The 22,906-nt window shown below is 45.4% G+C and overlaps 1 protein-coding gene across 1 annotated transcript in view; it reads left to right on the top strand.

Moving 5' to 3' along the window:
- Window positions 1–14,766, top strand: part of TRIM2 (tripartite motif containing 2) — a 248,119-nt gene extending 233,353 nt beyond the window's left edge. Inside the window, exon 12 of the mRNA XM_030191628.1 lies at window positions 11,301–14,766. Coding sequence (XP_030047488.1) covers window positions 11,301–11,453 — 153 coding nt within the window. The 3' untranslated portion in view covers window positions 11,454–14,766. The remainder of the gene's footprint in view (window positions 1–11,300) is intronic.
- The last annotated feature ends 8,140 nt before the right edge of the window (window positions 14,767–22,906 follow it).

Genomic DNA, 22,906 nt, shown 5'->3' with positions numbered 1-22,906 from the left:
TGCCTTGAGATCATTGACAAGTTCCCCCCTTGTAGTTGTAGGCTGATTTCTAACCTTCCTCATGATCAAGGATACCCCACGAGGTGAGATTTTGCGTGGAGCCCCAGATCTTTGTCGATTGACAGTCATTTTGTACTTCTTCCATTTTCTTACTATGGCACCAACAGTTGTCTCCTTCTCGCCCAGCGTCTTACTGATGGTTTTGTAGCCCATTCCAGCCTTGTGCAGGTGTATGATCTTGTCCCTGACATCCTTAGACAGCTCCTTGCTCTTGGCCATTTTGTAGAGGTTAGAGTCTGACTGATTCACTGAGTCTGTGGACAGGTGTCTTTCATACAGGTGACCATTGCCGACAGCTGTCTGTCATGCAGGTAACGAGTTGATTTGGAGCATCTACCTGGTCTGTAGGGGCCAGATCTCTTACTGGTTGGTGGGGGATCAAATACTTATTTCCCTCTGCAGAATGCAAATAAATTCATATACTTTCCACAATGTGATTTTCCGGATTTAATTTGTGATGTGCTATCTCTCACTGTTACCAATAACCTACCCTTCAATTATGGGCTGCTCATGTCTTTGTCAGTGGGCAAACTTACAAAATCAGCAAGGGATCAAATACTTATTTCCCCCACTGTATATGCAAATCTCTCTGATGCATATTCATTAGGGATATCCTGAAAACCTGACTGGCTGGTAGGTCCCACAGGACAGGTTTAAGAACCATTGATGTAAAGCATATTAAATAATAAGTGAACATGGACAGAGTCATAATGACCCATAGTACATACAAATGCATCAATCTGCATTTCTTTGCATTAAAGATTAACTGCCAATTATTTGACTAGTTTTCTAGTTTTCATAGTCTTTGTGTCATCTGCAAAAAGGCAAATGTTCCCTCCTAATTTTTTGGCAATATCATTCACAAAGATATTGAACAGAATTGGCTCCAGGGTTGAGCCCTCAGACACTACACTAGTCATATTTCTTTCTTCCAAATGAATGCCATTTACTACTACCCTCTGTCTCTCAGTCAACCAATTTTTAATGTAGTGGTTACCCTGGGACCCATCCCCAGGCCACTAAATTTATTTATAAGCCTTCTATAAGTAATCTTATCAAAGGTTTTCCTGAAATCCAAATACATTACATCTGTCTAGCTCTCTAGTCACCCAGTCAAAGAAATCAATCAGATTTGTTTGGCTCAATCTGTCTCTGTTAAATCCATTTTGGTTTGGGTCTTCCAACCCACTGGACTGTAAAAAGCTCACTGTCCTTTCCTTCTTCAACTTCTGCATTACTTTTCCCACCACTGAGGTAAGGCTTACCAGCCTGTAGTTTCCCACCTCTTCTTTATTACCACTTTTGTGAACAGGGACTATATCTGCCTTTTTCCAATCGTGTGGAACCTTTCCTGGTTCCAGAGATCTGTAAAATATATCCTTCAACAGATCAGCCATAACCCCTCTGAGCTCCCTCAGTATCATGGGATGTATTCCATCCAGTTAGTTAACTAACAGTTAGGGCAGAACTGACAGTAAAGCTGAACTTGGATATACAGCCCCGGACAGTAGGTTGTTCTAATATTTGTTTGTGGATTTTCTATTCTTTAACCCATTAGTGCCCAATGTTCCCATATGTGGGAACAAATATGGGGACATTGGGCACTAATGATTTAAATGACCACCTAGGTGTCAGTATGACTGGAGCACTAGGGGCCACTCAGCCACCTCTCCTCCTATATATCCCCTTGCTATCATATATACTAGAGGGGCAATTCTTTAACAGGGTACCCCCCTTTTAGGCACCCCAGTGTTGCATGGGGAGCACAGTTCTATAACGGCATCTGAGCACCTCAGTTCCATTATAGAATATTAGTATAAACTCAAACCAACACGCCTAAATATAGGCACGCCCAGTTACAATCAGGGGCGTAGCCATGGGTGGTCCTGGCTTTCACCCAAGGCCCACCCAGAAATTGTGCAGCCTAGCCACACAGATTTCAGCCTCTCACTCATTTCCCCTACCAGATCCAGCAGCAGTGCTCTTCCCTTTTCTCCTTCAGACCCCCCCCCCCCCATGGCGCTTTCAATCTTAGTTGCAAAAAACTCAGAAAGGCGGTATATCAAGTCCCATTTCCTTCCCTTTAAAGTTCATCTTATCCTAATACTGATAGCGTAGAAGTGTTATAGAGATTAGAATGGTTAGCTCTCTAATGTACATGTTGTTATTTATTATTGGTATATTTTTACTTGTAAGTTTCCTTTCGCTACTTATGGGCATCTAGCTCAAGTAGGATGAAAGATCTGGCACCATGAACCTTCATCATAACTACCCAGGGATTTTTCCCCTATTTTATATCCCCTTCCCAACACATTTAGTTTGATCATTGCAATGATAAACACAGATGATCCCTACATCGAAAGAGGACAGAATCAAAGCAAATCTTAGTTGTGCTTAGACAGCAACTCCAGTAGTTGGAAAGTAGGGCCAGTGCCAGGCAGACGTCTGTGGTCTTTGTCCAGAACATGGCAAAGACAAATCAGGATCATGTATGCATATCTGTATCACATTCATTTCATATATGCTAAGCAGGGCGGTGCACAGTCAGATAAAATCAAGCAATATGACTATGCTGCAGCCACGGCTCTGGCTGCCTTGTTGAGCAGACAGGGTGGACCACAAGGGTCTTTATCTGCCATCATTTACTGTATCACTATGTTACTAGGCTGGGTGCCATGCAGCAGGGCTCCCTCTGAAACCCCGATTTATGGATTATGAATCTGGCCCTAGGTATCTCCTTTCTATCATGGCTATAACTCTCTTTCTCCGAGGACAAGCAAGCTGCTTGTTCTCACGACTGGGTGACGTCCGCGGCAGCCCCCACCAACCGGAAGAAGCTTCGCGGGCGGTCCGCACGCGGGGCACGCCCACCGCGCATGCGCGGCCGTCTTCCCGCTCGTGCGTGACCGTTCCCGCCAGTCTTTTCTTTTCCGCGCCTGAGGAGAGTCGTGCCGTCGCCGCTCTCCCTTCGCAGCCCCGGAAAGACCGTCGCGTTTACGCGATTTTGTTTAGTTTTGTTTAGTTTTTTGGTTACCGTGTGCCCCAGTTTCTTTTCTAAAAAAAAAAAAAAAAAAAAAGCACGCGCTCCTTTTCCCTCGTTTCCAGCGAGGGCGTCGCGTTGCGGCCTTGTGGCCGCGCGATCGATTTATTTTTTCGAGGTGTGATTTCCGCCACCATCGACGACTTTAACTTCGCCGACGCGATTTTTCCGTCGATGTCCTCGAAGGTCCCGAGTGGATTTAAGAAGTGTGGTCGGTGCGGCCGGCCGATCTCGCAGACCGACACCCACGCTTGGTGCCTCCAGTGCCTCGGGCCGGAGCACAATATCAAGTCGTGTTCCCTGTGTCTCGGTCTCCGGAAACGGACTCAGGTTGCGAGGCAAGTTCTGCGGGACCGTCTTTTTGGAACTTGCGCTGGCCCCTCGACGTCGACTTCGACGGCATCGGTATCGACGCCCGGTCCTTCGGTACCGGTATCGATGCCCGAAAAATCGGCATCGATGGCATCGACCCCAGGAGAACAGGTCCCGTCGGCCCGCCGGTCCTCCGGTGAGGGTAGAGGTGAGAGACCGCGTGGGCAGTCGGCCCCGGTCACTCCTTCAGCCCGTGGCCCTCGGGACCGAACCCTGTCTGACCTGGTTCCTCGGGACCGAGGGGGATCGACCTCCTCCTCCTCCATACCACCCGGCACCGGTGACGGGCACCGTAAGAAGGCAAAGAAGCAACGTCACCGGTCGCCCTCGACGCATCCGGCTCTCTGTACCAGAGAGGAGTCGACGCTGAAGCGTCCGCGTCGAGCGGAGAGGTCCCCCTCGGTGGTGGAGGTACCGCCACGTCAGGGTCCCAGCACTTCGGTGCAGTCTCCTGGACCCGAGCAGCTTCCGGCACCGATGCCTCTACCGGCCCCCACGTCTTTCCTGACAGCGGGCCTGGACGAGTGCCTCCGAGCCATCCTTCCGGGGATCCTGGAAGGGCTGATGCGCCAGGCTGTGCCGGCGCCGGGGGTGCTTGCGCCCTCGGCACCGATGACTGTGGCGCTGACGAGCTCTAGCCCGGTGCCGAGGTCGTCGACCCCGCCGCCGCTTGCGGCGCCGGTCTCGACCGCCACGCAGGTGGAGTCCCCGTCGACGTCGATGGAGGGAGCTTCGTCCCCGCCGGCGCGGGAGTCCACCGCTCGACGACACCGAGGCCTTGGTGCCTCGACGTCGAGCCGGGCCCGGTTCCGGACTCAGCTACATGAGCTCATGTCCGATACCGAGGAAGAGGCCTCGTGGGGGGAAGAGGAGGACCCCAGATATTTCTCCTCAGAGGAGTCTGCGGGTCTCCCCTCGGACCCCACGCCTTCACCAGAGAGAAAGCTCTCGCCCCCTGAGAGTCTCTCTTTTGCCTCCTTTGTGCGGGATATGTCTATTTGCATTCCCTTTCCCATGGTCTCTGTGGATGAGCCGAGGGCTGAGATGCTCGAGGTCCTCGACTATCCATCACCACCTAGAGAGTCCACCACGGTACCGCTGCACAATGTCCTCAAGGAGACACTGCTTCGGAACTGGATGCGACCATTATCTAATCCCACCATCCCCAAGAAAGCAGAGTCCCAGTACAGGATCCACTCGGACCCAGAGTTAATGCGGCCACAATTGCCCCATGACTCGGCGGTCGTGGATTCTGCTCTCAAGAGGGCACGGAGTTCGAGGGATACCGCCTCGGCGCCCCCGGGGCGGGAGTCTCGCACTCTGGACTCGTTTGGGAGGAAGGCCTACCAATCCTCCATGCTCGTGACCCGCATCCAGTCATACCAGCTCTATACAAGCATCCACATGCGGAACAATGTGAAGCAACTGGCGGACCTGGTCGATAAGCTCCCGCCGGAGCAGTCCAGGCCTTATCAGGAGGTGGTCAGGCAGCTGAAGGCGTACAGAAAGTTCCTGTCCAGGGGTATCTATGACACCTGTGACGTGGCATCTCGTGCTGCGGCCCAAGGTATAGTGATGCGCAGGCTCTCATGGCTGCATGCCTCTGACCTGGACAACCGCACCCAGCAGAGACTGGCCGACGTCCCTTGCCGGGGGGATAACATTTTTGGTGAGAAGGTCGAGCAGCTGGTGGACCAACTGCATCAGCGGGAAACCGCCCTCGACAAGCTCTCCCACCGGGCGCCTTCAGCATCCACCTCAGCAGGTGGACGTTTTTCCCGGGCCCGGCAGGCTGCGCCCTATTCCTTTGCAAGGCGTAGGTACACCCAGCCGGCCCGAAGGCCTCGCCAGGCACAGGGACAGCCCCAGCGCGCTCGTTCTCGTCAACAGCGTGTGCCTAAGCAGCCCCCTGCGCCTCCACAGCAAAAGCCGGGGACGGGCTTTTGACTGGATCCATGGGAACGTAGCCGCCCTCAAAGTGTCCATACCGGACGATCTGCCGGTCGGAGGGAGGTTAAGATTTTTTCACCAAAGGTGGCCTCTCATAACCTCCGACCAGTGGGTTCTCCAAATAGTGCGGTGCGGATACGCCCTGAATTTGGCCTCCCTGCCACCAAATTGTCCTCCGGGAGCTCAATCCTTCAGCTCCCATCACAAGCAGGTACTTGCAGAGGAACTCTCCGCCCTTCTCAGCGCCAATGCGGTCGAGCCCATACCACCCGGGCAGGAAGGGCAGGGATTCTATTCCAGGTACTTCCTTGTGGAAAAGAAAACAGGGGGGATGCGTCCCATCCTAGACCTGAGAGGCCTGAACAAATTCCTGGTCAAAGAAAAGTTCAGGATGCTTTCCTTGGGCACCCTTCTGCCAATGATTCAGAAAAACGACTGGCTATGTTCCCTGGATTTAAAGGATGCATACACTCACATCCCGATACTGCCAGCTCACAGACAGTATCTCAGATTCCGCCTGGGCGCACGGCACTTTCAGTATTGTGTGCTGCCCTTTGGGCTCGCCTCTGCCCCACGAGTGTTTACAAAGTGCCTCGTGGTGGTGGCGGCGTATCTACGCAAGCTGGGAGTGCACGTGTTCCCATATCTCGACGATTGGCTGGTCAAGAACACCTCGGAGGCAGGAGCCCTCCGGTCCATGCAGTGCACTACTCAACTCCTGGAGCTGCTGGGGTTTGTGATAAATTACCCAAAGTCCCATCTCCAGCCAACCCAGTCTCTGGAATTCATAGGAGCTCTGCTGAATACCCAGACGGCTCAGGCCTTCCTTCCTGAAGCGAGGGCCAACAACCTCTTGTCCCTGGCTTCGCAGACCAGAGCGTCTCAGCAGGTCACAGCTCGGCAGATGTTGAGTCTTCTGGGTCATATGGCCTCCACAGTCCATGTGACTCCCATGGCTCGTCTTCACATGAGATCTGCTCAATGGACCCTAGCTTCCCAGTGGGTTCAAGCCACCGGGAATCTAGAAGATGTCATCCGCCTCTCCACCAGTTGCCGCACTTCACTGCTCTGGTGGACCATCCGGACCAATTTGACCCTGGGACGTCCATTCCAAATTCCGCAGCCCACGAAAGTGCTGACGACGGATGCATCTCGCCTGGGGTGGGGAGCTCATGTCGATGGGCTTCACACCCAGGGTCTGTGGTCCCTCCAGGAAAAGGATCTGCAGATCAACCTCCTGGAGCTCCGAGCGATCTGGAACGCACTGAAGGCTTTCAGAGACCGGCTGTCCTACCAAATTATTCAAATTCGGACAGACAATCAGGTTGCAATGTATTACACCAACAGGCAGGGGGGCACCGGATCTCGCCCCTTGTGTCAGGAAGCCGTCGGCATGTGGCGGTGGGCTTGCCAGTCCGGCATGCTCCTCCAAGCCACTTACCTGGCAGGTGTAAACAACAGTCTGGCCGACAGACTGAGCAGAGTCATGCAACCGCACGAGTGGTCGCTTCATTCCAGAGTGTTACGCAAGATCTTCCGAGAGTGGGGCACCCCCTCGGTGGACCTTTTCGCCTCTCAGACGAACCACAAGCTGCCTCTGTTCTGTTCCAGACTACAGGCCCACGGCAGACTGGCGTCGGATGCCTTTCTCCTCCATTGGGGGACCGGCCTCCTGTATGCTTATCCTCCCATACCTTTGGTGGGGAAGACCTTACTGATGCTCAAGCAAGACCAAGGCACCATGATTCCGATAGCGCCCTTTTGGCCCCGTCAGATCTGGTTCCCTCTTCTTCTGGAGTTGTCCTCAGAAGAACCGTGGAGATTGGAGTGTTTTCCGACTCTCATCTCGCAGAACGACGGAGCGTTGCTGCACCCCAACCTTCAGTCCCTGGCTCTCACGGCCTGGATGTTGAGGGCGTAGACTTCACTGCGTTGGGTCTGTCTGAGGGTGTCTCCCGTGTCTTGCTTGCCTCTAGGAAGGATTCAACTAAGAAGAGTTACTTTTTCAAGTGGAGGAGGTTTGTCGTTTGGTGTGAGAGCAAGGCCCTAGAACCTCGTTCTTGCTCTGCACAGAACCTGCTTGAATACCTTCTACACTTATCGGAGTCTGGCCTCAAGACCAACTCAGTAAGGAATCACCTTAGTGCGATTAGTGCTTACCATTATCGTGTGGAAGGTAAAGCCATCTCTGGAGAGCCTTTAGTCGTTCGATTCATGAGAGGCTTGCTTTTGTCAAAGCCCCCTATCAAGCCTCCTGCAGTGTCATGGGATCTCAACGTCGTCCTCACCCAGCTGATGAAACCTCCTTTTGAGCCACTGAATTCTTGCCATCTGAAGTACTTGACCTGGAAGGTCATTTTCTTGGTGGCAGTTACTTCAGCTCGTAGGGTCAGTGAGCTTCAAGCCCTAGTAGCTCATGCTCCATATACCAAATTTCATCACAACAGAGTAGTGCTCAGCACCCACCCAAAGTTCCTGCCGAAGGTGGTGTCGGAGTTCCATCTTAACCAGTCAATTGTCTTGCCAACATTCTTCCCCAGGCCGCATACCCGCCCTGCTGAACGTCAGTTGCACACATTGGACTGCAAGAGAGCATTGGCCTTCTACTTGGAGCGGACACAGCCCCACAGACAGTCCGCCCAATTGTTTGTTTCTTTCGACCCTAACAGGCTAGGGGTCGCTGTCGGGAAACGCACCATCTCCAATTGGCTAGCAGATTGCATTTCCTTCACTTACGCCCAGGCTGGGCTGGCTCTTGAGGGTCATGTCACGGCTCATAGTGTTAGAGCCATGGCAGCGTCAGTGGCCCACTTGAAGTCAGCCACTATTGAAGAAGTTTGCAAAGCTGCGACGTGGTCATCTGTCCACACATTCACATCACATTACTGCCTCCAGCAGGATACCCGACGCGACAGTCGATTCGGGCAGTCGGTGCTGCAGAATCTGTTTGGGGTGTAAATCCAACTCCACCCTCCAGGACCCGAATTTATTCTGGTCAGGCTGCACTCTCAGTTAGTTGTTCTTCGTAGGTCAATTTCTGTTATACCCTCGCCGTTGCGAGGTTCAATTGACCTGGGTTCTTGTTTTGAGTGAGCCTGAGAGCTAGGGATACCCCAGTCGTGAGAACAAGCAGCCTGCTTGTCCTCGGAGAAAGTGAATGATACATACCTGTAGCAGGTGTTCTCCGAGGACAGCAGGCTGATTGTTCTCACCTACCCTCCCTCCTCCCCTTTGGAGTTGTGTTTTCATGTTGTTTCTTGCTTGTCATTCAACTGGCGGGAACGGTCACGCACGAGCGGGAAGACGGCCGCGCATGCGCGGTGGGCGTGCCCCGCGTGCGGACCGCCCGCGAAGCTTCTTCCGGTTGGTGGGGGCTGCCGCGGACGTCACCCAGTCGTGAGAACAATCAGCCTGCTGTCCTTGGAGAACACCTGCTACAGGTATGTATCATTCACTTCCCCAGGGGTGGTGAAAGTTGCGTATACAGCATCTCAAGCCCTAGTTGGGCCTAGGAACAGAAGAACTAGGCCAAGAGTTGAACCTAGATGCTTCCGCATGGCAGTGCACATCAGTTACCACTGAGCCACCAGGCCAGCCACATAATTGTACTATAGTGAAAATATTTCATTTAGTAAAGAGATTTTAAAAGTACATTGTTATGTTTGAAAATTCTTCAAATGGCACTGGCTGGTTTTGATTTGTCCAGTGCTGTCTATGATATAACAAATAATATCATACTGCATGAACCGGTCAAATACAATTCCATATGAGGGAATTTGTGACACTATTCCAAACATGGCTGCTCACAGGTTTTCAAGGGATTTTCAGGAGAGCAGCGTATAGAGTGTTAGGCCTTTTTCAGAGGAGTTGCACTTGTGTTAAGATTGTGTAGTTCTGCCTTGCCTAGGTGAGTATCCAGCTTATTTTCGAAAGAGACGGACGCCCATCTTCCGAGACAAATCAGGAGATGGACGTCCGTCTCAAAAACAGGTATAATCGAAAGCTGAATTTGGACGGCCCGAACTGCTTTCTGTCCCTGGGACAGGCGAAATTCTCGGGGGTGTGGCTGAATGGTAGTGAAGGCGGGACAGGGGCGTTCCGGGGCGTGGTTAACAGATGGACCTCAGCGCCTGATAATGGAAAGAAGCAAGACGTCCCCGACGAGCATTTAGTCTTCACAAAGTTGGTCCTGTTTTTTTCACGACCAAGCTTCCAAAAAGTGCCCAAACTGACCAGATGACCACCGGAGGGAATCGTGGATGATCTCCCCTGTCTCCCTCAGTGGTCACTAACCCCCTCCCACCCTAAAAAACAAACTGTTTAAATATTTTTTCCAGCCTCTATGTCAGCCTCAAATACCATACCTAGCTCCATGACAGCAGTATGCAGGTCCCCTGAGCAATTTTAGTTTAGTTGGTGCTGCGCGGGACCCATGCAGAGAGCAAAAATCGGAAGAAAAAAAAACATGCAAGTGCAGTCAGGGACGTCCAAATTAAAAAAATAGTAATAGGGGGGACTCAAACCAGCCACCTTCTGATTACAAGACTTGTGCTCTAACCACTGCACCACTTATTCAGTTGCTTAGACATTCCTTCCCTTTCCATTAAGTCCCTCCAAATTTCTGTCAGCCAATCACAGCTCATTTACCTGACATTGGTGTCAGCTAAAGGAGCTGTGATTGGCTGACAGAAACTTGGAGGGACTTAATGGAAAGGGAAGGAGGTCTAGGCAGCTGAATAAGTGGTGCAGTGGTTAGAGCACAGGTCTTGTAATCAGAAGGTGGCTGGTTCAAATCCCACTATTACTATTGCTTTAATTTGGACGTCCCTGACTGCACTTGCATGTTTTTTTTTTCTTCCGATTTTTGCTCTCTGCATGGGTCCCGCACAGCACCAACTAAACTAAAATTGCTCTGGTTCGAATCCCCCTATTACTATTGTTTTAATTTGAACGTCCCTGACTGCACTTGCATGTTTTTTTTTTCTGACATCCCTGACTGCACTTGCATGTTTTTTTTTCAGACGTCCCTGACTGCACTTGCATGTTTTTTTTTTTCTTCCGATTTTTGCTCTCTGCATGGGTCCCGCGCAGCACCAACTAAACTAAAATTGCTCCGGGGACCTGCATACTGCTGTCATGGAGCTAGGTATGATATTTGAGGTTGGCATAGAGGCATCTCAGGGGGACCAGTGCACTACGAATGCTGGCCCCTCCCACGACCAAATGGCTTGGATTAGGTCCGTTTTTGAGATGGCCGGCAGCGGTTTCGATTATCGCTGAAAATCACGGACAGCCATCTCTAGGTCCAGCGATCTCACCATTTGTGTCGTCTATCTCTAGAGTCGACACAAATGATGGGATTTCAGCGGGCCGAACCGTATAATCGAAACCGAAGATGGACGGCCATCTCGTTTCGATTTTACGGTTCGCTCCGCCTCTTCGCGGAGCCGTCTCCGGAGATGGACGTTTTTACACTTGGGCGTTCGCATTCGATTATGCCCCTCTATGTGAACTCAATATCCTCAAAACAGATATAATTTCAATTTCCAACTGTCTGGAACTTTATGAGGTAAGCCAGAAAGCTTAGGTATCATATGTGTTTGAATATGCCAATCTCTGGATGATTGTAATGAATTTTTTTAAAAGTCTGAAGAGAAGACTTCTGATCAGTAAGGTAAAATGAAAAGAATGGTTTTTGTTTATAGGGTTTAATAAAATATATAAGCCATGCAAAAACTGCAGAAGTATACCTCAAAAATTGCATTGTTTCTAGGTTGTGTATGCGTACAAGTAAAACAACCACCTTTTCACAAGAAGAAAATGAACAGGTTCTATTATTCTAAAGTTTTTTTTTTTTAATGTTTTGTTTTCACCAAAGGTTTTTGATGGAAGTGGATCCTTTTTATCCTACATCAATACATCTGCCGATCCTTTGTACGGCCCCCAAGGCCTTGCTCTGACTTCAGATGGCCATGTAGTGGTTGCAGACTCTGGAAATCACTGCTTCAAGGTGTACCGGTACCTACAATAACTGTGAGCTTTACTGGAGGCCCCTCACTGCACTGCACTGGATGAACTTCTCTGAGGAAGCTACAGATTACGTCTACTTGAATTCAACTTTACATTTCCTTCAGGTGGCCTCCAAGTCAAAGTCCCACATTTTGGATTCAACGATAACTTGGTTTACATAAGAGTGCACCTATGTGGGCCTGATTTACTAAGACTTTTATTCAAGAACCTTAGTGTATCAGGCCCTTTTAAAATTTTTTGTTTTAGTATTTGCCCTTCTGAGTCAAAGTGCAAAGCTCCCAAGAGATGGGTTGCATGCCAGACGACATTTGAATTGTCACTTTACAGAACAGGAATTTGCTGAAGTGACACATTTTTCAAGAAAGAGTTCACAGAAAACATTTGTGGATGATTCTTGAACTTTAGCAGGGTAGCTCCAATTCAGGGCTTCCAAATACATATACAGTATATCAATTTCATTCTTAAACCAGTAGTGAAACTTGGAGCCTTGGCTATGGTAGGTAACACACTTGTAAATTTCTTCCACTTTTCGGAACTTGAAAGTAATACAGTAGATTAATTAAGAAAAGGTTAAGATGTGCAAGACCCTTTCAGCTGTAATTGTTGATATACTAATTGTTTGTTACCACCACAAAGGCTAATCCAGACATACAGGGTCATGAAATTACTGTTTTTGTTGTTTTGCTATATTTCTCACTGTATCAAGAGGCTGCTGGGGAAATTAAAATACTAAATAATGTTGGTTAAAAAAACAATAGATATAAGGCACCTCAACCTAGCTTGTGCAAAAGAGGCTGTGTTGCAATGAATTGTGTGGGTGTAGTGTGCTAAGAAATTGCATGAATGCATCTCATAGCAGAGAAAATGTTCCTTTTTGTACATTCAGGACTTGCCACACACCTTGGCTGTTAATACTTGTGTTATCTGTCTGCTCAGCCTGCAAAGGAGTGGCATGCTCCTGTAGCAGCTGTCTACATGAACTTATGTGACAGTAGTGTTGGAAACCTGGAAGAAAGTCCTAGAAATAGGGCAAATACCCCAAATTCTAGTGCACAAGTGGGTACAGTGATAAAATAGGGCCAGTTATATGTGTAACATAATTAGCCAGTTGCCACTAAATTGGCAAAAAAAACCCAATAATTTGCATTATTAACAAGCACTAATTGGCACAAATTTGCAGTTGTGCATGTAAATGACTTAGGCCCCCATTCTATAAGGTGTGCCTAAATTCTCTTGCATGCAAAGGCAAAGGGGGCATGGCCATGTTAAGGGCGTTCCAACTATTCTTGCGCAGCTTTTATACCAGTCATTGACATGGCATAAATGGTCACCCCTAACTGTAATCCTATGCTAGTATTCTATCACAGATTTGGCATGGAACTCACAGTACTAGCGTAGCACCCAGTTTTTGGTGTCTACCTTTCTGTGACCTTTATAGAATTTACCCCATAATGTAAAGTTATTTTTTTCTCTTTAATGGGTATCTTTTAGCACTCTGCACCCACAGGTCATGTTTCTGGCTTGCTTTTTTTGACCATTCTAGGCTGTTTCTGTTGGGTTTTCTAAAGGCATAATTAAAGTTGTATGTACATGATATGACTGGCACATATGTACATACTTGGAAGGATCAGAGTCATTGCCATCGGACTTGCATCACTTCTGACAAGTCAGGAATTCTAAGCCTACTCCTAGGGACACACCTAGACAGTCAGGTTTTCAGGACACCTACAAGAAATATGCATGAGATGAATTTGCATAGGCTATCTCCATTCTGTGCAAATCTATCTAATGCATATTCATTGTGGGAATCTGAAAATGTGACTGGCTAGATGTGTCCCGAGGACTGGCTTGAGAGCCCCGGGAGCCATATTCTTGGATGTGCGCTGCTGTCCGCAGACCCTTCAAGTCATTTATAATGGATGGACACTTGAACTGATTGCCCATCAGTCTGTACAATTTATCATTCATGCAACGCATGATGTAATGCCTAGTTTATCCTTCATGCAACACACAATGTAATGCCTGTTGTTGCTCTAGTAGTAATGCCCTATTTTATTCGCTACTGATTCCCCTTATTCTTACATCCTGGCTTGTACAGGAAATATAATTTGTTTCCTTCTTCATGCTTCTGGTTTCTGTTTCTCTGGTTGAGGCCAGCAGGTGATCCGCCCTCTATGTGCAGCCAGCACATCCTCCGAGACACACCGAACCTGATCGGCGCTGACCTCAAATATTGGGCAATCCAGGGACCTTCCAAAGCACAGGGCTGCCTCTAGGCAATCGGATCAGCTCTTTGAATACTTTTCTTGCTTTGCTACTGCCAGAATGTTAGAGAATCATGAATTGAATGTTGTCCTCTCAAAACAGATCCCTAGAATTATGTACCCAAGGGTGTACTTCCATTCATTGTAGATGCTTTTTCCAGGTTTAGCTCCTCGTGTTTACCTTTAATCTTGTTAACTTCTGCTGATTAAAAATATTAGGAAAGGTGGTAATCCTGGTTACCAATTGAGCCCTATTAAATCCAATCAGTTATTTTGTCCAGGTCAATCAGAGTGTAAGCAGATACGGTATTCATGTTTACCCACAGAATTTGTCTTCATATAGGGCAGATAGGATAATCTTATACACTTTGCTGTAGAATCAATGTATTAAATTGTTTCCATTTTGATGTCTATGTGAAAAATCCAAATTAAACCAGGTGGAATAGCAATGTTCTTTGCTGGCAGTGAGACACTGTTCCCACTCCTGGCTCTTTATTCCATTCCAGCTACCATTAAAGCAATAACTCTTCCAACACTGCAAACTCAGCTGTGGGAAATACATTTTACCCTACAGAATACACAGAAAGGATGACACTGGTGTTGAACCCAATTCACCATGATACTACTAGTGTAATATACAGTAGCTAGAATGCTGTTAATATCCTGAAAATATATCTACATGCATAACTTTTCATTGGTTTGAACTACCAAAAAAACCCTGACACTTGAGTAACTGGCACCAGTCCAGTAGACATTTTGCCTTATTTGACAGTTATTTAATATGGATTGAAAACTTAACAGTCTCAGAAATATAAAACATTGATGTGTCATTCAGAATCCTAAAAGCAAAGCCAGATTTAAGATGGTGGCCTCCGTAAGCAGGACCTGAAAGTGGCGGGGAGGGGAGGTTTCTCCCACAGAGATCATGGGCCACGATTCTAATACAAATGGGATCAGGCTTCTATGCAGCCCAGGTATTTGGTGCCTTTAAAATTTGGCACCCTAGCTAGTTGCCTATTTATTTATTTATTAGGATTTATTTACCGCCTTTTTTAAAGAATTTACTCAAGGTGGTGTACAGTAAGAATAAATCAAATATGAGTAATAGACAATTACAGCAGTAAACATATTCAAGTAAGTACAAAATATAGCATAGTATACTACTTACAATGTAAACACAATACGTAACAAAACATTTTAATTGACAGTGTAGGGTATAAGCAAAGATGGAACATATAGATAGGTAAGAGAGTAGGAAGAGTTAGAGAATAAGGTGACTAATTTAAAGAAAGTTGCACATGAGGTCAGAGAGATGGTTAAATACAGGCCTGTTTAACAGGCATGGTACTGTTTCAACTTACACATACTGAAAGAATGTAAGAGTGTTTTCCCAGCAGTGTTTTTTTTCTTAAGCTCCGATACTGTAAGGTGCCAAATATTCAGTGCAACTTTATCGTAAGTCAGGAGCCATGCCTTCTGAATGCCAGTAGAATTGGCTGTGGATGCCACATTAAGCCACAGATTCGCCATTTCCAATGAAAAAAAAAAGCAGCAACAATCTGTTTGGTTTAGGTGTTGCAAGTGTTTAATCTATTAAATGGAAGTTGTTACTATGACCTACAAGGCAGGCATTTACTAGTGGTTTATGTCTAGGTAGAAGTTTGTTTGGGCCCTTAATTTACCAATGTGTTGATAGGAAATGCCCAACCATAGAGCTCATTACAATGTATAAAGTTCCTGCTGGGAGATTTAAAGTAAATCTGAAAGTGATTGTTATATACCCTAGTAAGACAAAATAGAATTGTGCAGGACATGTATATGTTGAGAATAGTTAGTTATTTTGTAGTCATCCCCCATATTTTGAATGCCCCAGGGCTCTAGCTATTTTGCTGTAATTTTATTAGATGTAAATCTTTATCATCTTGATACAGCCATGTGCTGGCACTGTATATGTCATCAAGCCCTAGATATAGATTGTATATTATGTATTTATTTATATTTATGAGGCCAATATCAGTCAAGCGTTCTAAGAGACTGGCAGCGCTCCATGAGTTCTGCATCCCATGCCCCACATATATGAAACATATAAAATCTAGACTTAGTGTAGTATGACTCTAGATGTGTAGTTCTGTGTGTATATGCTTCAGTCATGCTGCAGGCAAGTATGGGCTTGAAAATATGCCCCTGAGAGAAAAGGCTGAAGGGAATATTGCCTCAAGATGCTAATACATTCTTCTCCGAGGGGTGAAGTGTTTTTCATTTCTTAATGAAATGTGGCTGTTTGTAGTAGGACAATATTAAATATGCAGAAAATGTATATGATTTCTTAATGCCAACTGTTGCTATTGAATAGAACAGCTCACTTTACATCAGTTGGAGGAGGTGTTAAATAATTATTTATTTATTTACAGACATTTGCTATACTGCTAATCGCAAAGAAGCATCAAAGCGGTTAACAATAAAACTTTAGAGACAATTAGGGTATCTACAATCCATATATAAATATATTATGTACCTAAAAACTGAAAATAGCCTAGTGTCTCAAATAATTCTTTTGTGCACTTGGAATCCCTCAATTTCAGACTGCAGTCAATTTTATTATGAGTGCTGGTGCAGTGTTATTTGAATTGTTGGCAGAAGAGATTATGATTTTGTTCGCTCTTAAAATGTTTGGCTCCTAGTTAAATTATTATAGTATCTTTCCTTCTAAATGGCTCTGGGTGGGGTTGCCAGGAGTCGCTTATGGACAGATGATAGATTCACATAGTTGCTGAATTGAGAACACAAACAGAATGGAGGTCTGAGAATAACCTATAGATTGGGCGTTGGAAAACTGATAGCAAACTCTGATCCTTAAGTGCCCAAACATGCCTAAATTTCAGGATTTGCCCTGTGAACATTCATGAAATCAATAGCCAGGTTAATTTGTATAACTTGACTACCTGTGAGATTTTCTGGGATTCAAGCCTGTGACCCTGTGTATCAGAAATTGGAGACTTGGATTGAGCCACACAGACCACTTAGCTGTAACCCAACTTCAATGAAATATGAGCTCCAGTGGTAGCAGAAAAAATGCCTTCCTGTCTGGAGGAGCCCATTGGACCAGCAAGAGGTGTGTCTAATCAGTAATCATATGTAAGGAGTGCCAGGCATAAGAACATAAGAATTGCCATATTAGGTCAGACCAGAGGTCCATCTATCTCAATATCCTGTTCTCAATAGTGGCCAAGCCAGGTCATAAGTACCTGGCAGAATATCAAGAAGTTGTAAGAGTCCATTTTACTTACCCCCAGGCATAAGCAGTGGCTTTCCCCAGGCCTACCTTAATAACTGTTTATGGACTTTACCTCCAAGAACGTATCCAAACTATTTTTAAAATCCAGCTACACTAACTGCTTTTACCATATCCTCCAAAAATTAGTTCCAGAGCTTAACTATGAAAAATGAGTGAAAAATGTGTTCTATTTGGTTTTTTTTAAGTATTACTGAGTAGCATCATGGTATATCCCCTAGTCATTGTACTTTTTGGAACAGTATACAATCAACTTGCGTTTACCTATTCCATCCCACTCAAGTCCTACTGTGACTGCTTTGGGTCCAGAGCACTTCATTTCTCCAGGGCTGTAACAGGTTGCTGACCTCGGCCCTGCCAACTTGTGGTGATGTTATCCTCCTTCATCCACGCATGCCCTGCCCAGGGGAGCGTGTATGTGCAGCAAGCCCTGGATTGAAGTGAGGGCAGTATGTCGGAGGAGGGGCATGTCTGGGTGTCGGGGCTGAGAGTTCTTAAGGAGACTCAACTCACGCTTTCAGTGCCTTTGCAACAAGCCTGCCTTGTTTCTGAAAACCTTGGTTCCTGAAAGCCTCAGCTGCTAAAGTCTTGATCCTGGAAGCCTGGGCTCCTTTAAGCCTTGCTCCTGTGAACCCTGTTCCTGAGGACCTTGCTCCTGTGAACCCTGTTCTCGAGGGCCTTGCTCTTGTGAACCCTGATCCTGGTTCCTGCCAGAGCCACATTCCTGCTCCAGCCGAGTCCTGTTCCTAGTTCATACTTGAGCCGTGTTCCTGGTTCCTGTTCTAGCCAAGTCCTGTTCCTGGTTCCTACCAGAGCTGTATTCCTGGTTCCTGTCCAGCCGTCTTGTTCCGGGTTCCTGCCAGAGTCGAGCCTTGTCCCTGGTGCTTGTCAATCTGAATTCTGCACCTGGTTTTCAGCCATACTGGCTGCCATCTCCTGTCTCTCATTGTGGGCCTTGGAGGTGATCTGTCTGCCGCAGTCAGGCCTATGACTGCAGCCCAAGGGCTCACTACCTCAAAACACCCCCCTCCCCCCCCCCCCCCCCCCCCCCCCCCGCAGCCATCTCTTTTCCAAGTTAAAAAGGCCTAATCTCTTCAGCCTTTTCTCAGTTGAGAGGAGTCTTATTCCCTTAATCATTTTAATCACCCTTCTTTGTACCTTTCCACTACATCTTTTTTCAGATCTGACAACCGGAATTGCACATAATACTCGAGGTGAGATTACATCATGGAGCAAAAGAGAGGCATTAAGATATTCTTTATATTCTATTTCTTTTCTAATAATTTGTTTGCTTTTTTGACCACCGCTGCACACTGAGCAGAAATTTCAATGTGTTGTCCATGATGACACACACATCTTTTTCGTGGGGTGGTGACTCCTGTTGTGTAACCTAATATCAAATAGCTATAGTTTGGGTTATTCTTCCCAGCATGAATCACTTTGCACTTGTCCACATTAAATTTAATTTATTTGGATGCCCACTCTTCCAGTTTTATAAGGTCTACTACTACTACTATTTAGCATTTCTATAGCGCTGTAAATTTGATCATCTTGCTCATCGTTCCCATTTCCAGATCATTTATAAATGTATTAAAAAGCACCAATCCCAGTACAGATCCCTTGTGGACGCCACTATTCACCTTCCTCCACTGAAAGGACTGGCCATTTAGGGGAGACGTTCTATGTGAGCTACAATTAAGGCATGTTATTTTAAAGTTAACCTCGATTATGAGATTTAGGTCTAATTGCATAAAATGGGGCCTGTGGTAACATAGCCCAAGTTAGTTGTAAAATAATACAACTTAAGGATAGCCCATGTTGTTTACTTCCTTCCTAAGTGTCCATTGATACAGCAGTTTAAAAGGGAGTTGAAGACATTATTTTATTCATGCTTTTTTATGAATAATGTTTTAAGAAGGTTGATGTCCCTGATTCTATGTAGCAGTTTGATGAGCCTGAGTAGTTTAGTATGGTAGTGTGAAATTTTGTTGTGGGTTGTGTATGTCAATGATTTTGTATTTTTTTATACTGTGAACCGCCTAGGCTTAGGTGGGTACAAATGGAGATAGATAGATAATAGAATAAATTTCCCCCGTTAACCCTACTCTGTTCTCTTTTAAGCAGTTCACAATCCACAACAGAACATTGCCTCCTATCCCATGTCTTTTTCATTTTCTCAGAAGTATCTCATGAGGGACTTTGTCAAAAGCTTTGTGAGAATCTAGAATCAATTGGTTCACCGTTGTCCTTTATTCACACCTTGTGGCACATTGGTGAAGCAAGACTTCTCTTGCTGGTATAACAGTTCTTGGTATGTGTGTGCTGTAGGGGTTAGGGCTGTGGCCCTTCAGTGCAGGGGACATGGGCTTGACTCCCGTTGTGGGCCTTTCTGGTAACTATCTGGATGGGCAGACTGGATAGGCCATATGATCTTTATCTGCTTTCATTTTTATATATTATATGCCTGCCTTGTCTTTACTACTACCTAGCTCCTCTTTCCTGTCTAGAAAAGAGTTCTACCCCACATCCAATTCCTTTGCCAGGCCTGTACTAATCCATTCTGCCTTGGACCTAGTCGCTGTTGCCCAAAGAAGGTACTGGCACTACCCTCAAGAGAAGACTTGGTAGTGACTGAGAACCAAAATTTATTATATGCTCCCTACAGCTATCTGTCCAGTCTTGATGAAGCGTAGTTTGCTCCCTTCTTAGGCTCACATAGCTTAGTTTCTCTCCATCACACCATGTCAAATTTTCATCTGTGACCAGTATAAGTATCATGGGGAAGCAGTATTGCTCTAAAATTCCATTGTAGCCCTCATCTGCAAGTCCAGGTTTTAGATCCAGAGACATGAAACATTCTATTACAGAAGGAAATTTCAGCCTGAACTCTACTGTGGAGAGCAGTAGCCTTCACTCCCAGTCCTCAAAAGTCACCAACGGGTCAAGTTTTCAGGCTATCCCTAATGAATATGCATGAGAGATTTGCATACAATGGGACTAGTAGGCACGCAAATCTCTCTCACGCAAAATCATTAGGGACAGTCTGAAAACCTGACCCACTGGCAGCTTTTGCGGACTTGCAGTGAAGACCAAGGTTGGAGGGCATCATCATGTAGACTTTTGTTTGAAGATTATTCTTTGCTTTAGAAGTCAGCCACATTACACTACAAAGGGGCTCATTTTCAAAGCACTTAGCCTTCCAAAGTTCCATAGATTCCTGGAAATCATTTATTCAATTACCTTGTGGTTTTGTACCTCTGAATAAATACAGCTTGACTTGACTTGATTTTCCACCAGAGACCCCTGAGGCAGGTTAAACTGAAATATGGTCCTGTGTTGAGTCTTTTTTTCTCATCAATAAAACCACATTATTAAGAATCTTCTTTAGGTAGTCTGATTGTGTTGGACATCTCATCCATCAACCTGTTTGCCTGTTGTTATGGACTTCATTAGATTTCCTTCGTCCCTCCACTTCAATGGTTGTCTTTTTTAGTAGTAGAAGCTGGGCAATGTTACCTGAGCAATGATCATTTAGGCTCTGTGAGTACTGTAGGGCATGTTTACCAATTTGTGTAGATGAAAAATAAGTAATTTTTCTGTCAAATCAGATAGTTTCATGGTATAGTAATGAAAACACAAAGTATGACAGCAGGGGGAGAAGTCAAGGCCCATCCAAGTTTGTATTTTTCTCTGCATGCTTTCTTTCTGTTTCTCTCTCCATTATAGAACTGGTTTCCCAGTGCTATACTTCATTGTCTTATTCTGATGTCTTGGTATCACTGCTTCAAAATCTGGTGTTCTATTTCTGAAATCTGGTGGAGGCATCCTTCTACTCCTGCCCTTGCAGCCTACTTTCTGAAGGGAATAAGGCTTATGATAGCACCATATGTGTGTGTGTGTGTCTCTACTACTACTACTACTACTACTTAACATTTCTAAAGCGCTACTAGGGTTACGCAGCGCTGTACAGTTTAACATAGGACAGTCCCTGCTCAAGGAGCTTACAATCTAAAGGACAAATGTACAGTCAGTCAAATAGGGGCAGTCAAATTGGGCAGTCTAGATTTCCTGAATAGAGGTATAAAGGTTAGGTGCCGAAGGGGACATTGAAGAGGTGGGCTTTGAGCAAGGATTTGAAGATGTTTTGATTGGTGTCTTATCCATATCAGATTTTCAAGACTTGTCAGGGAGGCCAAGGAGAGCCTGACAAGTTTTGTGTTGGTTTAATTTTCAATATAAATTTATATATGAATGTACATGCATTCTAGAAAATAGGCTCCATTAGTTCTGCATGTAACTTCTTTGGGGTCTTTTGGGGATCTCTCAAGCTCCCAGTCGGCAAGCACTGCATTGCATGCACAAGATGGTAAACATAATTAAATGATGATTGCTCTATACAAATCATTGTTTCAGATGGGATCAGTAGGAAATGCCATTATGTTCTGTAAATATCACAGGCTTAACAAATGGACAATTCTATTAATACTTGATAAGAAATAGTTGTTGCCATAACAGAAACCAAGTGACCGTTCATGAGGAGTATATTCAAAACAGACTTTTTTCATTCTCTGATTAAGACAGGTGACAATTTAGCTGTGAAGATTTTATGAAGGTGAATTTGTGTATGGTGACTGTGTGCCTCTTGTCTGTGGAGACTGTGTGCAAGATGTTTGTATTAAAAAAAAAAATAAAGTAGAGTGAATACAGATGGAGTAGGTTGTCTCCAATGAATGTAGAGCAATTTCAGTAATGTTTACAAGCAAGACAGCCTTAACTCCAATGCTTTTACTTTAGCATTATCATAGGAATGTTCCAGAATCTGTGTAAATGTATTGTGATATCCCTAGTGCTTAGAAGAATGTCTCATTTTCAGTGTGTGCCCTTCCAGTTCTAGCAGTGGATATACAGCTTTTAGTTTTAGTTTTATTACATTCCATCATTGTAAGTCTGTTTCATATGTTTGTGTATATAACATAATAAAGTCTTGCACTCTCTGAAACATTTGATGACTAGTTTGTTTTCTGTCTTCTTCCTTTCTTTAGTAACACTGTCTCATGCTTTTTCAGCTGCAGATTGACCATCAGTTGAACAAATCTACATCATACTTTTCAGGTTAGATAGAAGCAGAGGATATGAGAGCAGATCCTAGTGTGCCTATTTCCTTTCTACTACGGTCCCCACACCCTTTTTCAGCTCCAGCTTTACCTTCAGGTCTTTGCAGTTGAGTTCTGTGCTTATCCCAGGCTTTACTGCATTCTACATCCACTGTTGTCTCCCATCACCTGTGCCACTCCCTCTGTGAAGAAATATTTCCTAATATTATACCTGAGTCTGCCATGTCCCACACAGAATAACAAAATGTCTGCTTTTCTGGTTTGGGATACTCTTTAAAGAACGGAAAATGATATTTTAGGGCATAATTTTCACAATCGTACAGCTCTGTAGAGGTGGTATCACGAAGGCTTCATCTTTCTCTTGGAGAAATATGGCTATTGTAACTCTACCCTGGGGCTTTGTAGAAATATGTCAAATTAGGATTAATACATTGATCAAGCTGCTGATTTGTAATTTTAAAATCCAGGAAAATATCAAGAACTTATGTATGTGGTGCCTTGTAAAAGTATTCACATCCTTGTACATTTTCACATGCTACTGTCTAAAATATATAATTCAAAATGCATTAAAGTAGGAGTTTATTTCACTGATCTATACAGTACAACATACTCAGAATTTTCAACATAAGAGACAATTATAGAAATATTCACAAAGTAATTAAGAATACTTGTATTTGTTTATTTATTTATTTATGGTTCCTTACCGGACTTGGTGATTGCCTTTACGGTATGGTCTTATGTAAGCCACATTGATCCTGCAACTAGGTGGGAAAATGTGGGATAC

The sequence above is a fragment of the Microcaecilia unicolor genome, chromosome 2 (assembly GCF_901765095.1).
Source record: "Microcaecilia unicolor chromosome 2, aMicUni1.1, whole genome shotgun sequence".
Lineage (NCBI taxonomy): Eukaryota > Metazoa > Chordata > Amphibia > Gymnophiona > Siphonopidae > Microcaecilia > Microcaecilia unicolor.
The sequence above is the reverse complement of the archived record's forward strand: the minus strand, read 5'-3'. Positions and strand labels throughout refer to the sequence as shown.